Source organism: Columba livia, chromosome 2, assembly GCF_036013475.1.
Source record: "Columba livia isolate bColLiv1 breed racing homer chromosome 2, bColLiv1.pat.W.v2, whole genome shotgun sequence".
Lineage (NCBI taxonomy): Eukaryota > Metazoa > Chordata > Aves > Columbiformes > Columbidae > Columba > Columba livia.
Window position 1 is genome coordinate 115,277,911 of NC_088603.1, and position 17,424 is coordinate 115,295,334.

The 17,424-nt window shown below is 39.0% G+C and overlaps 1 protein-coding gene across 4 annotated transcripts in view; it reads right to left on the reverse strand.

Moving 5' to 3' along the window:
• The window catches only part of CDH2 (cadherin 2), a 116,447-nt gene that overhangs the window by 38,522 nt on the left and 60,501 nt on the right, over window positions 1-17,424 (reverse strand). For all 4 annotated transcript variants that reach the window (XM_065053394.1, XM_013370174.3, XM_065053395.1 and 1 more), the window contains exon 3: window positions 876-1,102. In XM_065053394.1, the coding sequence (XP_064909466.1) occupies window positions 876-1,102 (227 nt within the window). The remainder of the gene's footprint in view (window positions 1-875; window positions 1,103-17,424) is intronic.

The following is a 17,424-nucleotide window of genomic DNA, read 5'->3' on the forward strand; positions in this document are numbered from 1 at the left end:
CATCAAGTAAGCAGACAAAAAACTGAGGCTTACGTGACTTCGGTCTCCAGTGTGTTCTTAGGAAATGCATCTTGCATAACCACACTGCCTATTCTGACATTATGCTTAAATCTTTAACACGTACCTATTACAGGTATGTTAATCTATGAATAAATTTGGTTCTGTATTTGTAAACTCAGCACTTTATAAGAGAAAGCAAGAAACAGCAGGCAGCAATATAATAGAAAAAAGTAGTAGACCTAATACTGTTTTCCTAAAGTAAACACATTGTTATTTGTATATTGCTAGGTTTGATTTTTGTTATAGTACATGGTTTATCCTATGCCAGCTTCCAGCAGAGGGAGACTATCTTCCTTACCAAGTAGTGCTGGAATCATGAATAATTTACAATCTCCATTTGATTATGAAGGGACAAGACAAAGCCAATATTCCCTGCCAGAAATGCTTTCTTACTACTGCTGTAAATCCACAGCTCCCATCTAATAAACATGACTGATGCATTCTAGCACAGATTTGTTTATTTCGCGGTTATATTTAACTGCTTGAGTAACTACTGTAACACTTTTAAGCAATTTAAAATAAAGAAATGACCATGTCCGACTTAAATTCAGGTATAAATCTCGAACTACACAAACAAATAGCTTTAACATAAATGAAACCTGTATACTTATACAGGCATGCTTTTCCATGCCTTAGCAAAGGTACTGAACAACAGGCTATAAAAACATTCTTCCTGAGGCTCCTGCTTTGCATGCACTAGTTATTCATTAATAAAACACCTCATGGAGAGGTACATGACAGACAGAATAAAGTCCCCATTTTTAGGCCTGTTGCTGAGATACATTTCTCCAGGATGCATTTAATTGTTGTTTTACCTTTTCTGAAGCCCCTGTGAAGGTTGGTTCAGGGGTTAGCTTCACTTTCATTTGCCATTCTTCCTGCGTTTCCTTGTCTTGAGCAGACACAACGAACTCTGTGGGCTCTGCTGAAAGTTGGAAGCTTCGCTCTGCATAGACCACACCATCTTCGTCTACTCTGAAATCTTCTGGCTCGCTGCTTCCAAAGTGTATTTTTTTGTTTCCATCACAGCTTCGAAACCTCACTGTAAAACAGACACAAAATGAAGAACAAAAGAAAAAAATGAAAAAGCAGCCCACTTGACCTCAGCCTGACATAAAATGCATTAAGAGGAAATATGCAACAGCAGAAAGACTTAACTTGTTGCTGCTATTATCACATGCAATTATGAGTTAAGAGTTGTACTTCAAGGGTCAGTCCACATAAAAGCGATATCCTGTAGAGTGCCAGGCAGAGTTTTCACCCTAAATAGAGTGCCTCGCTCCCAAAGACCTGTCCCCTCAGCAAGAAAACCACTTCCCTCTACACCCTACACTACATTTCAGCCAGTTTCCAGTGCAACAGCTGCAGGGATTTGAACCTCAAGGCCTCACAAAGATCCAGGCAAGTCAATTCATTAAAAACACTCAACAAATTTGATTACGCTGCAACTATAATCACAAATGTAACTGTGCTTCCAGCTCCTTCTCTGCCAACAGGGGAAAGGCAGAAACCCAGGAGTCCTTTAAGAGATTAACTTCTGTGCTCAGCTCAGCATGCAATTCAGCTGTATCATCTCAGGTTGGTCACTTACAAGCTCTGGCCCTGAGTTTACTCATCCCTCATCTACAAGATGGAGGCAGTAGTAAATATCTCATGGAGAAAAAAAGTTAAACACTTCACTTTTTTTTTTTTTTAATGCTATTTCTTGTACCACACACATCCATTCATCTTGTTTAATTCCCCCCTCCTTCCTTTTGTCCTGTCTGAAAGACATATGCTGGAACAAGAAGTCAGTAAAACCAGTTGTACAGATAATGATATGAAGTGCGCAAACCAGAACTGCTAACAGGTTGTTGCTTTCTTTACGCAGTTGCTTTCATTACCACTTATCTTCAGGGTTACTTTAAATAATAGTAGGTAAAAAATTGAAAGTGTGCTTTTATAACCAATGATCGTTCTTTAAGCATTATGAAATATTTTGATTGTATGGGCAACAAAAGTGCAAAATATCATTATGAAGTCTGTGCTGAAATGCCCATAGTGAAGATGAAATGAGGCCTTATTCCTCGTATTGGACAGTTATTGGACTTTTTACATTGTGCTAAACCATGCACAAACTATTTAGCTTCCAAACCTAAAGGTCCCTCTCAAGAAAAATCACTACTAAATTTCATGGATCATATGATTTTTTCTGTAATGCACTGTTTCCAGGAAGGTACTGAGAAGAAGAATCATACCTTTTTGTATTTGAACTCCAAGGACCAAGCTAATGTTCAGATGGCATATGAAATGTGTTTCCTTATTGCAGCCTTTTAGCTATCCAGAATCACCCTCTTCCCCCCTCCGACAGAAAAGACTGTACAAAATACTTCTTTGAAAGGGGTCCATCATGTACAAGAATGAAACAAAGCACAGCATGCCTCAAAATAAATGATAAGACGTCAACCTTCTCAAAAGTGATCTTCCTGGGCTGGGCAGGGATAATGCTCCTGCCAGATGGCTCACTGAGTTTGAAGTTCTGCTCCTGTGAAACACCAGCCTCACCTCAAGGAGAAGAGCTGGCTATGTCCCACAAAGCACAGAACCCAGGATGAAGACATCTGCCTGGGTAAAAGGCTGAAGCCTCAGTGCTAGGGCTTCTCTGGTGGCTCTCCTGGTAGATGTTGCCTCAGGTCTTCGTCATGAGCCATGAGACTGCTTCACATATATATTATTCTCTAGGCAGTCCATATTGCTCCTCAAGTCCATCCCACCTGCTCCATAAATTACAACAACCAACTTCCTTTCCTATTGATTTACAGACTGCACATCTGCACAATTTGGAGAAGCTGACAGAACCTTTGGTTTGCTGTTCATGTGGGAGGAGAAAATTGACAGGGGGAAGGTCCACTTCCCAAATGTTGACAATCCAATGATCTCCCACTCTTTTCAATACAGAGCCTCACGTGTTGACTCAGCTTACCACGATGGTATGCTGAAACACAACAGTCAACTGAGAAAACACATGATCCTAAGCCAAGGATATAGAACTACCAATTAAAGCAAGTATACCAGTATCCAGAAATCATTACTACAGTCCTAATTCTGTAATTTTGATTAGCCCACCTTGAGAGCTGGATATTCTATATTGTTTTACAATTCTATAGTGTTTAGCTGGATATTCTATATTGTTTAATGACCAAGGAGAGTTCACTCAAAAGTCACTACATCTAATGATTTAAGAACTTAATGACTGGATGACCAAATAGCTCTGCTCATACTTGGGTTCAAAGGCACAGACCGCCCATACCCCTGGAGTGGAGAACGCTGGGCCTCCTTCAAGCACCAACTCTGTTCACAAACAAAACTGTCAACAGTTCTTGTTAAGAGACTAAAGGAAAAAAAGTCAGCCAGCAATATATCCCATAGCTCTGTGCCTCTGCTGACCTCTCATCTCAGCTACAGCTGCTCTCCAAATCTGCTCTTAAAAGTGTGTCTTGACCGAAAGGACAAAGAACCAGCCAGATTCACCTCTGGCTCTTCTCAGACTTACTTCTGAAAAGCAGGGAGTGGGAAAGAGAATGAATATTAATCTAGACTTTGAGCATTACTGTTTTCCGAAAAAGTGAAATTTAAAATGAATATTACAGTCATTAGTGCCCAAATCTCAAATATATCACAACAATATTTTCTAAAAAAATATTTCCCAACTATTGCACAGTAACATAATATATTCATTTTTTATATATTCAAATCCATAAAGAAGAACATTTCTTTCCTCCCATCTTCTTACATATGGATTCCAGTAGCCAAAAAAAAAAAAACAAGAAAAAAACACCCTGCTAGCCACTGCATTGATATTCCTCCTCCAGGCAACTGTATAGCATGAAATTCAATGAAAATCCCTTTCCTTTGACAGTATCCTGGTAAAAATGTATAAAATTGTCAATGCTTTGCGAGAATTATTCTCCCTTTGCAAGAAGCACACATTAACAAATTATATTCAAGTATAACCATCCATAATTAAATTACCTTGACAGAGTACAGGTTGTGCAGTAGCTAGTCTCCCCCCAACTGCATGGTTATCAGTCTTGTAAATTCGATTTAAATCACTTTGCTTCATTTTTCAGTGTTCAACTGGTATAAACAAGGAGCAATTTCTGACTGCAGGTTTTTTAGGCAAGGATTTTTGCAAAAATATGACGTGATTTTTTTTTTTTTCACTGAGAATAATGACTATTTATACCCACCGTGTTGTTTCTAACAACCACAAGGAAGGAAGGCATGCTTTCGCAAAGTCGATTTCTGTTGACACATCAATAGTAGAGATTCTTTTCATTTTAAAAAGGGTTAACCAGACACACTATAGAGCATCTAGTCACTTTATCAGCAAGTATCTTGTTTTTCTTTTTAATAACATTCTCCACATAAATGACCAGATATGAGTATCGCATGATCAGTAAAACCAGCTTTTTAAGTACTTCTGAGTATGTTCTGCACCTTCTGAAAAGTATCTGCTTTTTAAAAAGATCTTTAAGCATACTATTTGAAAGTGCTATGATGTATTCAGTCATGATCTGAAATACAACTATTTTGTCCTATCAGAACAATAATATGTACACCAGCTTTGACACATGAGAGTAAGTTTAATTAGTTCACATGCTTAAAACAAGACCAGGCACATGGATTTACACAACCAGATCTTTGAACAGAAGAAAAATTATATTTCGTATTAGCGTATGATTATTATTAAATGTCATCTACCCGGACTGTGCAAAGCATTTGACACTGTCTTGCATGACATCCTTGTCTCTAAATTGGAGAAACAGGGATTTGATGGATGGACCACTCAGCGGATAAGAAATTGGCTGGATGGTCATGCTCAAAGAGTTGTGGCCAACAGCTCGGTGTCCAAGTGGCAACCCGTGACAAGTGGTGTTCCTTAGGGGTCGGTATTGGGACCGGTGCTATTTAACATCATTATTGGTGACATGGACAGTGAGATCGAGCGCACCCTTGGCAAATTTGCCAATAACACCAAGCTGTGTGGTGCGGCTGACACGCCAGAGGGATGGGAGCCTTGACAGGCAGGCCCATGTGAATCTCATGAAGTTCAACAAGGCCAAGTGCAAGGTCCTGCACATGGGTCAGCGCAGTCCCAAGCACAAATACAGGCTGGGCAGAGAATGGATTGACAGAAGCCCTGAGGAGAATGACCCTGAAGGTGTTGGCTGATGAGAAACTCAACATAACCCAGCAATGTGTGCTTGCAGCCCAGAAAGCCAACCATATCCTGGGCTGCATCAAACTGTGACCAGCAGGTTGTGGGAGGAGATTCTCCCCCTCTACTCCCTTCTTGTGAGACCCCACCTGAAGTGCTGTGTTCAGCTCTGGGGTCCCAACATAAGAGGGACAAGGACCTGTCAGAGAGAATCTAGAGAAGGGCCACCAAGGTGGTCAGAGGGCTGAAGTGCCTCTCCTATGAAGACAGGCTGAGACAGTTGGGGTCTTCAGCCTGGAGAAGACAAGGCACTGGGGGGACCTGATAGCAGCCTTTCAGTACCTATAGTGGGGGGCTAAAAGAAAGCTGGAGAGGAACTTCTTACACAGGCATGTAGTGATACAACAAGGGGTAATGACTTTAAACTGAAAGAGGGTAGATTCAGATAAGGAAGAAATTCTTCACCATGAGGGTGGTGAGACATCAGAAAAGGTTGCCCAAGGAAGCTGTGGATGCCTCATCCCTGCGAGTGCTCCAGGCCAGGCTGGATGGGGCTTTAAGCAACCTGGTTTAGTGGAAGGTGTCCCCGCCCATGGCACAGCAGTTGGAACTAGATCATCTTTTAAGGTCTCTACCAAAAAAAAACATTGCATGATTCTATGATTAGAGCCTAGAAAAAAGACCATTAGTGTCCTAATGTAGGAGTCTTTTCTTGTCCTAAAACCAAGACAAGTGTAATCTATTAAAAAAAGAAAAAGAACCTCTGTGAATACAACATTCTAAAATGAAAATCTACAGCTTTGTGCTATTAAAACAAGCTTTCAAGTTAACACTCTTGTATGGAAGTAATTACAACGTATGTATGCATGTGTGATGTACAAAACATTAAGAACTAAACATGGAAATCAATTTAAAGTGCACTAGAGAGCTACACCAATCACACTCAGGTTTAACGAGATGAATGATTCTTAATGCCTACAAAACACGTTTAACTTCATGTACCTTACTAGTAATCTTCAATTACCTAGAATCATTTCTCAGACAATAAAAAGCGTTTTTCAGCTACTCATGCTGGTTTGCACTCTCTGACAATCTGTTTCTCCTCTTTTTATCTTAGGCAAATAACACCAGAATTACTTGACCCAAGGCCTGGACATAGAATGATATAATGGATTATATTATTTACATCATTTTTGGTGAAAATATTAATGTACTATATGGAATATTAATACTGAATTTTCATTACTTGCTTTGCTCCCAAGACAGTTGCATTGAGTTTGCCATCCGGCTTTCTGCACTTTGAAAATATCCACTTCACTTCTAGATAACATCCACATGCATACAAACAAACAGGAAAGTGTATTTCCTTCTGTGAATTTGCTGGAACAGGATCACTGCCCTTGAATGTTATTCTCAATGCCTAAGCATCAACCTCAAGGCTAAGACTCACTTAGAGGACATTATGGAAATCACAACAAATTCCAAGTGCTAGCAACATCTGCACTCCAGCAATACAGTTAAGAGTATGCATCATAAAATGAAAAACCCAGGTCTATGTAATCCACTCAGGATCACTCTGCAGCAGATAAAATAAATAGAATAAGAAAGTAGCTTACATACAACTACCTGCCAGATACCACTTTTACCTTTGACAGAATGAGAAATTATATGGAAACATTCTGGTTGAACTGTCTGGCTATCTGCATACTTAATACCTGAACACAACCTTCTCCAAGAACACTCTGTATTTAACAAGTCTTCCTACTTTTCAGAGAGAGAAACTGTAGAAAACTGCACTAAAATACACTAAAAAAATTAACTACTTTATAAATTAGTCATTTATTCAGACTGGTTACTTCTCTATCTGTAAGGTGATCCGTTAGTCCTACTAACACAGTGCACGTGCTTGTATTTCAGCTCATGGCTTGTTAGAGTGGCATGTGAAATGCCCATGAGACATCGTTCGTTACAATTATAGATAACCTTCAAGAAAAGTAGGGTTTTGACATCATAGTGGACTGTTACAATCACAAAGTGAACTACATTCTAACTCGCCTTTTCTATCACCAGCAGCACTTTTAAAGTGGGTCTGATTTTAGAACTTCCTGAGACCAGCTTAAAAACATTATTTAATTTTTGATTTTTTGATACATGGGTTGGTCTACAGCAGCCAGGAAAATGTCGTCTTCTCACCTGTAAGTTGAAAAATTAGCTACAGAAATTGCTGATGCAAAATAAATATGGAACATAACTAGGTTATTTTAGACAACGACATTTACTTACCTGTACAATTCAATTTGCCATTATATCCTTTAGAGATACTTCAGTACACCAGTGTTGTCCCTAATGGGTTCTTCTAGTCTTTTTTTCTAATCCCCTTTTCTTTTCTATGTTTATGTTCATGCACTGAAGTTTATCCCATACTCCAGACCATCTAGAAGATATCTCAAAGCGCCACTCAATTTGAGCCTTCTTGGAGTAACAAACCTGCGACACTTTAAAAGAAAGCCTGGCTGTCAAAAGGCAGCTGCCTAGCACTTTGTAAAAGGCAAGTCTGCTATTTCAGTAATTGCTTCCGAAAACCTCCGCCTTTGTGCCGAGCATTCTGCCCCCCCTCAGCCCATGCTGAGTAGAAGGCTACTTCAGTGGGCCACACGAAACCAACTGGAGCTTTGCCACTTACCAAGGGCCAAATATGGCCATTTGCTTCTAAATCCTGTTTTCACCTGACTTCACAAGCTTTGCAAACTCGTGCCACGTGAAAGCCAAGCTATGAAGCTCGCAAGAGGTGAGAAAAACAGTTACACCAGAACGTTTCAACTGAGAGAAAACTGGGGCTATATTCACGCCATTTATCAACTTCAGGTGCTTCACAATCTGACTCACAGCAGCTTAACTTCCCATATTTCCATGCTGTGCTGTTTGCTTAATCATTTGTCTATTCGGTTAGGAAAACAATAATTAAAAGGAAAAGTGATTTGCAAGAGTTATGGTTTAATTCATACTTTACACTTATTTCATTAATTGAAAGCAGTTCTGGAGTGATCTACAGCAGGCATTAGGTAAAACCTAGTACTAATATATGACTTTACTCTACGGAATTAAGATGCTAAGTGAGTGATCTACTGGAGAAAAGCTATAAAGTTGTATGATATGCTGGTAAACATAATTTGTGCTGGTTAGTGCAACTAACATTCATCTAACGCAATTAGGAAATATTAAAACCCAGGGCATACTTCGTTCTACATTAGAGGACAGCCTCCTCATAAACCAAACTCAAACACACATGCCAAGGTCTATTTTTGAAGTATTTTGTTTCACAGGTAGCTATCACCAGACTGTCTGATTCTTGCATTCACAGTGAAAGACTCCCACAGTTCTTTAATAAAATGCCATCTAGTTTCCAGTTCCCATAATCCTCTTTGTTTACAGAACAAAGTCGTAACAGGCATGCCAGAATGAAAATGGGGATAATGCTCTTTCTATTCGATAGACATGCCTTTGCAGCTTTTCAAAACGGGAATACCAGCCGTCAGCAAAACACAGGACTGGTATCTCAAACAGAGTCCAAATTATATCTGATTCACTGACCCTTTTCAGTCCTGGCCTCTACCACTCACTGACACAAAGATCTTCTGCGCTTTGACACCTCTTTTGTCTTTATTTTAGAAAAAAAAAAAAAAAAGCAGAAAAAGAGAATAAGCATCTTTGAGAAGGGGAAGTACTTACATTTCGACAACTGCTTTTGTTTTAAAACACAAAAAGGTTTTTTTCCCTTTTCCTCTACTCTTTATTGTTAAAGGCAATTTCACTATAGATGAGCCTATAGGCCCCTGCAGAGTTCTGCACCAGCTTTTTTTCTAAATGATGCTAGCTGAAAGAGAATTTGGTAATAAATGTCATTTCTGTACTCCGGAGCACGCAATGCACCTTTAATACTTTCCCAAGTATACCAGTCTACACAGTAATAAAAAGAAGGATTAAACAGTAATCTCTTATACCCATAATGCATCAACTGACTACACCTGTAAAATCCAATTTGGTAATTAAAAAAAATATATCTATTGAACAGTCAAACCAAGAGACTAAGGGAAAAGTCCTGTCTCTGCAGATAGCTAGCAGAAAACAGTTTCAAAATCCAGGCAGTTAACACAAACCTATTCATTTTTACATGACCTTAAGCAGTGTAAGAAACAAATACCTACAATTATGGTGCAGCAATTAAAGGGCAGTTTTATTGCTACAGTAAATGATTTAAATATCTAGTAAAAACTAGATAAGCAGCTTTGCCTTTTAGTCTATCTTTAGAAAATTAAGGGAAAAAAAAAAAAAGGTAGCTTGTTCTTCTACCCCCCCCCCCCCCCCCCCCCCCCATTAGAAATAAGGAGTGAAAACAGAGAATAGATGCTTTTAGATGTTCTCTTTGTGAACTGTTCCTGGCCCAAAGTCCTTCTAGGCTTCAGGTTTCATGTTTTTTTCTAGCTCTTCTTTCTTCTGTATTGCTCCTCCTCCCCCTCTCCCTAGGTATTCTGTTTTCTAGACTTTCTTTTTTTAACTTACCTTATTCCCCGATGCGCCCATTTTTCCTGCCCCCCCCCCCCCCCCCCTTTCAACCTTGCTCCCAACAGAGGTGCTGGAGCATTACAATTTCAGGCTGACAACCGAGGCTTCAAGCACACCTATGCAGAATGGGCCTCTCACTGGAGGGCCGTTTAAAACAAAAAAATTAACTAACTAACTAAATAAAAATGCAGGCTCCTGGAGTTTCTGTAAAGAGCCAGGACTTGCTGAAATATCAACCGGGCACGTATTTTCAAATGAGCTGATGATCTGTTTCAGCAATCCAACTGGTCAGCAGTTTTCCACAGTACCTTAAGCCCCCAAACTAAGAGGGGTTTAGGAACAACAGAACACAGGGGAGAAGCATGCATTTTTCACGTTTAGACTATATGTCACTTCTTAGCATGAAAAGAAATAAAAATGAAATTTTTTGTAATTAAATTACAGGACTGCTCAGGCAGAAGTGTTTTATTTGTTTTGCAATGCAACATAGAAGAATTCCAAGCTCTGACAAAAACATAGTGGTCCTGTCAACAACCCTGCTACCCATTAAACAAAACCAAAAAGCGTCCTGAAACAGACACAGGACCATTTAATATCTTGTGTTCTGCTGCATACCACAGGATACCACTCATCATTTGGGAGCCATTTTGTAGTCCCTCCCAGGTGGCTATGGATACAGCAAGGGGAAAGGGGACAGTTTTCCCTGAAGTTGCTCTTCGGCTTCACAAGCCAGCGCGTATTTGAGTGTGAAGACCCTCCACAAACACCAACACTGCTTTTCGCCTCTCTTCTCCTCTATCCAATGCTCTTGGTGGCTTTTGTCACTCCCTTAGAGGTCATTTCTCTGGGCACACTACAGTCAAATTTTCCAAAGCTGCAATTATTTTTAATGATGTTTAAAAGGTTCTCAGTCATCATCTGGTTACTGTGGCACCTCTGCGTGCCACTTCTTTCCTAAAAGATGATTTCTGCTGCCTCTGGAAGGAATCTGGAGAACCTTCCAGGCAGTGTGGCTGGACATGGACACTCAAACACAACTTCACCGGCGTCCCCACAGCCAACAGCAGGCACAGCTGACCTCAGAGCAGATCCATACAGGGGTGCTCATTACCTTAGCAAATGGATACCAGTGAAAAAAATATCCTATTTGCTTATTGTAGTGCTTTTGTAGGCAAGAAACCCAATGGTTGCCAAATGAGGTGGAAGAAGAGCAGAGACAGCCTAGCAGTATTTACACTGATGTGTTAGATAGCAATAAAAATCATAAATCCCAGGGATTATACTATCACTGGATCATGTCCAGTAGGCCTCAGGCAGAACACTAGTTGCCATGGCAGCTTAATGTTATCTAGTCAGACCTCAGGTTTTTATTATTAAACACAGATATCTGACCTTAAAAATCATAAAAAGCACTTGGTGCCTAGTGCAGGCTAGCACAGCCAGGTCTCAGTGGTACATCCCATGACAAAGCAGAGGACTCAAAAAGCCAGGGCCACATGTCCATCTCATTATAAGAGAGTACCTGTGGGTGAAAGTAACCTCTACATGGGTATTCTCCCTCCATGTATATATCTGTCACCATTTAAAATGGCAAAGGTGACGTGCTAATTAATCATTAATTATTTAATCATTACAGAAGGGAAATACCAGGAGAACTGGCAGGAAAATGCCTAATTTCATGTATCTGAAGGTACCTCTATCACCTGTGTTGTTCATCCAGCAGCTTGTTATTGCATCTCTCCAAACACACCTCATATTCCCCCTAGATGCAATAAATGTGTGTAGATACCTTAAAAATAAACAAAGGACCTTTAGTATTAGCCATCCTGATTAAATGAATTAGAAAGACAGAGTAATTTGACACTGCTGATCATGGAAGTTGACCCAAAACATTACACCACCATAACTGAAACCTTGAAGTTGTATTCAGTCCTACGCATAGTGAAGAGTAATTAGTAAGTATTTTACATGTTTTTCCTCTTGATCAGAGAAAAAAAAAAAAAAAAAAGCCAGTGCTGAAATACTTTTAAGTGATTAACACTTAGTGAATACTCTTAAATGGTTATTAATTACTTTTATCTCCTTGGTTGATCACCTCAACCATATTCTCAATGAGATGAAAATTGTCTGTCATTGCAAAACTACCAAATCTTAACAGCACAAGAGGAAAAAAACAAAGAGAAATTTGACTTCTTGGGTCTGAGCTACAGACTCAGGACCTCAGATTGAGTCTTTTCAAATATTTTATTTCATATAAGGTCCACCCGGCTCTATGTAAGTTAGAGAAACACTAGCTGCAAGAGTAGTTATCGTTGCTTCATGCCTGACTGCGCTATGCAGTGCAAACTCTTTACAGTGACCAACGTGAGGGCACTCGTGTAACAGCTGACATAATTTCAGTCAAAATTCAAGTGATGCTACTTTCCTTTAAGAATATTTACCATTCTTTGCATACCTTGTCTAGGGATTACAAAATTACAAGGCTCAAATAATCCACTTAAATTCAAATTGCTACGAATAAAATTGACAGGAATAAAAAAGGTGTTATGCTAGGAAAAAAAAACGATGGTAAAAACTGTGTTGTGTTTTTTTTTTTTTTTTTTTTTTTCACAAAACACAGACAAGGGTGACAGCAGCACAACATGGTACCTGGGTTAATACAGGAAGAAAAAGAAAAAATAATCCCCAGATACAATATGCAGACAAATGAGAGGGACAAAGACAGACTCTATTCAAGAGGCAACTTTCAATACAGCCACCACAAAATTAAGACATGTTTTAGGATCCTATGCCAAGACAATGCTGTGCAAATTTATGCAATTTATTCCAGGTGGGAACAGACATAGACAGACCTGGCTGAACAGACTCTCATTTAACAATCGTTATTCAGTCCAGCCACAGAAGAACAGAAAAGAAAAAAAAGATCTTCTGATACATTTGAAGACATGATTCCTATGATAAATTCAGCTTTTTGTGTGTGCATGTCTAGACTTTCCTGCGGGCCTTCTGAGCAGAAAACACCAGACACTTGGCATTCAAATTGTGTTATATTGGAATAATGCCTGAAAATGGCAGGGGCTTGACTAATTGAACTATATCTGAAAATTCTACTTTTCAGCAAAGCCTAAGGACAGGAACAGGATATTACCCTTCTGAACCCTTTTGCTAGTTTGAAGTTACATGAGCTTTGAGACCAAAGATTACTGTTATAAATATCACAATTAAAACCCCACATGTGATAATGGCTCCTAAAGGGAACCATTGCAATTCATTTCTGGATATGACAATTAACCTATTACTATCTAAGTCAAGACTACTTTGCTTAAAAATAGTGAGGTATTATACTCTATGTAGTCTTGAATTTTTCAATTGATTTGTCACGACATCCTAAGTTTCTTAGTAAAGATTATGCAGCATCACACTCCAAACACCCAGACTGAAAAGTGTCTGGGGATTATCCCTACGGCAATCAGTATAATGAGACTGATCCTTGACTGAGAGTCCTAGGTACTAGATGAAAATATTAATAATAACTGATAACATTTACATGAATCAAACACATTCCAAGCACCTGGATAATGGAAACATTCTGTGGTAACTGGCAGAATCAACACATCACAAAAATGAAAACTCAATTTGCCTTTAGAAACCCAGTAGTGTCTTATTCCAACAGGAAGGCATTCCTTGCTTTGCTTACCAGAATACTAAATATTCATTTCCAAAAGGAATCTGAGTGGAAAAGCCCCATCGTAATAAACATTATAACATGTCAACGTCTGTTTCAACTGCCATCTGTATTCCTCTCTATTTTCCTCAAATGTTTGAATTCCCCAATAAGACACCTGTGGCATTCACTCATGAGAAGAAACATCTCTTTTCACTTCCTTTCCCCCAAAACAATACCAGTTTGCAAAGGGAATAAAGAAAGCCATGCTACACTTGCTATGTACTTCAGAAAATACTAGCCAGTGTGTGCTACATTAATGACCAATGATGCAGAGATATTTTTCCTTAGGATAAGCATTATCGTGAACATCCTGTACAAAGATCACCAAAATGCTGTACTTTGATAGCTAATATCAGCAGATTCATGATCTATCTAAATGATTGTGAAAGTTAGTCATGGCAAAATTCCTTCCTTTCCTGGTGCATGTTGTGCAGCTCTTCTCCAATAAATCTCAGACACTCACTATCACCAAGCCATGTCTTTGCATGCAAATGAAAATGCTTTCGGTCCATAAATTAAATACTTTCACCTACTGAGAGAAGACTAAGTCATTCGGTGAGACAGCATACTGAATTTCTGTTGAAACAAAACTGTAGAGCGTGAAATAGCAACCTGTCATCGGATGTTGGGAGTCTGATGTTCATAAGCGGCAGCTAAAACCACCCTCTCCTCCCACCTGTGTCTGAGGGAATTGACAGCCATGTGCATGCAGGTCTGGCCAATCTGCAACCTGTGGGCAAGGACTGGAGCTTTGGCTTTTGCCATGCTGTTGAGGATGCATTTCACTGGGGTTTAGGACTGTATTCTAAAAAGTGTGTTTATATATATATATCTAAAACAAAAAAAAACCCACACAAAACCACCAAACAAACCAAACAATGTAAAGTAACAACAGAAAGCAAACACCAACAAAAAAAACAAGCCAACCCAACCAAGCCACGAAACAACCTGTCCCTCACACACACACATCCTGAAAATCAAAGCAAAAGAAAACCAAGGCTTGATGTCTTCTATTCAAGTAACTTCAGTACAGGTGTTCTCCATCACAATCTACTTTCTACTAAAATATGCTCACTGTAATTGGAGAATTGACCCATATCCACATCACCCTACCTCATTTTGTATTGAAGGTAGGAATTAGTTGCCCTCAGGAGAAGGGTCCCAAAGAGTACAGCCTGAGAGCCTGCACACAGAGGCTCAGTTGTTATCCGAAAGATCCTATCCAAAACACGTGGCATCACACGTCTCCAGCTTTCTTGGGACGGGCTGCTCACAGGGATGGTACTGCAGATGTTCCTGCCCAGCAAAGAGTCCACATGGCTGGTTCATAACAATTTGACAAAGTAATCAGACAGGTTAGCAAGCAATATAATCAATTTGAGCAGCTGTCTCAGCCAAGCGCTCTGAAACCTGAATAACTCTTATTAAGTAGGGCAACGCCTACAGTAAATGAGTGATGTGTTATTTTGATTTGTCTCTCAGGGCTCAGATCGTGATATCTAAAACTCACCTTCCCAGGAGAAAGAGATTTCTGCAAACTAAAAGCAGCCTTGCCAGCACCAGGAGGAAGCAGCAAGTGAAATGGAACAGTTCTGACCTTACACTAAACATCTGAGCTACATTTTAAAATACGGGCACCGAGACATTATTACTTTGCTTTGATATGCTGCCAAGGGAAAGCAAAGAGCCACTGAAAATTGAACTCCATTTAGAAGTCACATCAATTTTTCAATAGTCCTTGTAATACTGTGTACATAACTTGAGGCTGTTACAAAAGACAACAAGACTATGATGTCATAAAACAATAATACTCCTGTAAAGGTCTTAATAGATTCATGCTTAGTAGTGTCTTAAATCAGAAAAATTACCAAGTAACATAAAAGTGATACCACAAACGAATTATGTAGAGTAACTTGGGTATGGAGAAAGGCATTTGGGTAAAATTAACAAGACTTTTGGCTCACAAGCACACAGCATGGCTGCTGTTCTTTATCAGAATGTTAACTTCCAATAAAGTTTACTACAGTGCTTTTTTTCTTAAAAATGCAGAGATGTCACTTTTAATGTGCAACTCTTGGCATTTTGCCCATTATAGACATAACTTATCTGTTCCAAAAAAACTGGTATCACCAATCTACATGCTTTTTCCCTAACTCCTTTGTTGCAGGATGTCTCAAATACTACAAGTCAACTTTTTCTTTGAACACCAAGGAAACAGAATAACTTAAAGACATCTGATATTTTAGTCATGCAACTGTGATATATCTGTGGTATGCAAAAAGCCCTCAGGATAAAAATCAGTAACTGCATTCAATCAATTTACAAATCACATTCAACTGTCTTATGTACAGCTGCACAGCTTTGTTTTTACTTTGGTTTACTTTCAGATCTGATGGATTTTTGCCTAGTATTGCAATGTTAACTTGTTTTAGTATTATTTACTCTCCTTTTCTTTAATACATTCTGTTTCTACCATGTTTTTTCTTAACCTGCCTTCTATATATGACTCTAACAATCCTCCGCCTTCAATTAGATGCCTCTAAGAGGTGGTATTTGCCATCAAATGTGTCCATGTTATTCAGGGCATAGGTCCTTGTCTCTTAGGGGATTTAAGATCTCTTCTATTATTCTCCCAAATGGGAAAGACGAGGAGAGAAGAAAAAGTGTCAGCTCCAAAGGTGGCAGATACAGTGATCTTCCAAAAACGTTGATGCAGCATGGCAGAGCCAAGACAAACAGCAATGCCTTAGGAAACTGATCTTCCTCACCTGGGATGGCTTATCACATGGTATTTTAAGAGATTAAAACACGGGACACATCGCATTTCCACTATTACGTCAAATACATTCTCCTCATCAAAACTAGAGATGCTCTTGTCTAACGATGAAGATCTAATGTAACTCATGCTATCTTTACAAAAGACTCAGAAACAATTCTTAAAGCCATTGTAACTCAGAGGACATCCACATAGGAATCAGAAATCAGCACAAAGGTCTGTAAAGAAAAATTGGAAAGTAATACTGAGTAATCAAAAATGAATGAGGAAAACCAAAACACCACTCTCAAAACACTGTCCTGAAAACATGTCACTACTTAACCTATGTATAAGAAATCTTCGTGTTACTTAAAAAAACCCCGGAGTACGATTCACGTAAATGTTTTCTCTCTTGTCAAATAGGACCATTCTCTCCTTGTAGCCTCATCAGGTCAGAAGCACAGTCGAGTCTGTGGTGCTCACTGACCTGAAGGGAAAACTGAATGTTTAAGAGAAAAAAAGCTATGCCGTTTCTCCAGATAAAAATGGAAACCTTCACCTTTCCCTAAATGTCTTTTCAGTCAGGTAGCAGATTTTATTTTAAAAATATTTATTAATAATATTTAGTACTTTTCTTGGTTGTGGTCATCAACTGCAGAAGGATGAGATGTGGGCTATTTATTAATATAGAAAAGACAGTTTTGTCCTTTACTTTTTTCATCCAAGCCTGAAATATATTCAGAAGGCCAAGTCAACAAATGTATATAACCTTGAATTAGAAGACTGGCTCATCAAACCCCAACGTAGTTTTGATACAGTTTAATGCTATGTTGTAAAACATTGCTGCTTTCCAAAATTAAATTTACTGAGTTGTCAAAAGGTGTATTTATGTTTCCTGACACAGTACTTTATTACATTTCCTGGACCTATGGTCAAGTCTACATTTCTCATCTGCTCATAAACAGCATGCATATGCAGTAATGATCTGACTACTTCGTTTCCTGACCATGGGTCATAAATGTGAAGAAAAACAAACAACAAACTTCTTAAGGGCTTCAAATGCACCTATTAGGGAACATGATCTAAGGTAAAAAAAACCTGTGGAGTAAAAGAGGCAGG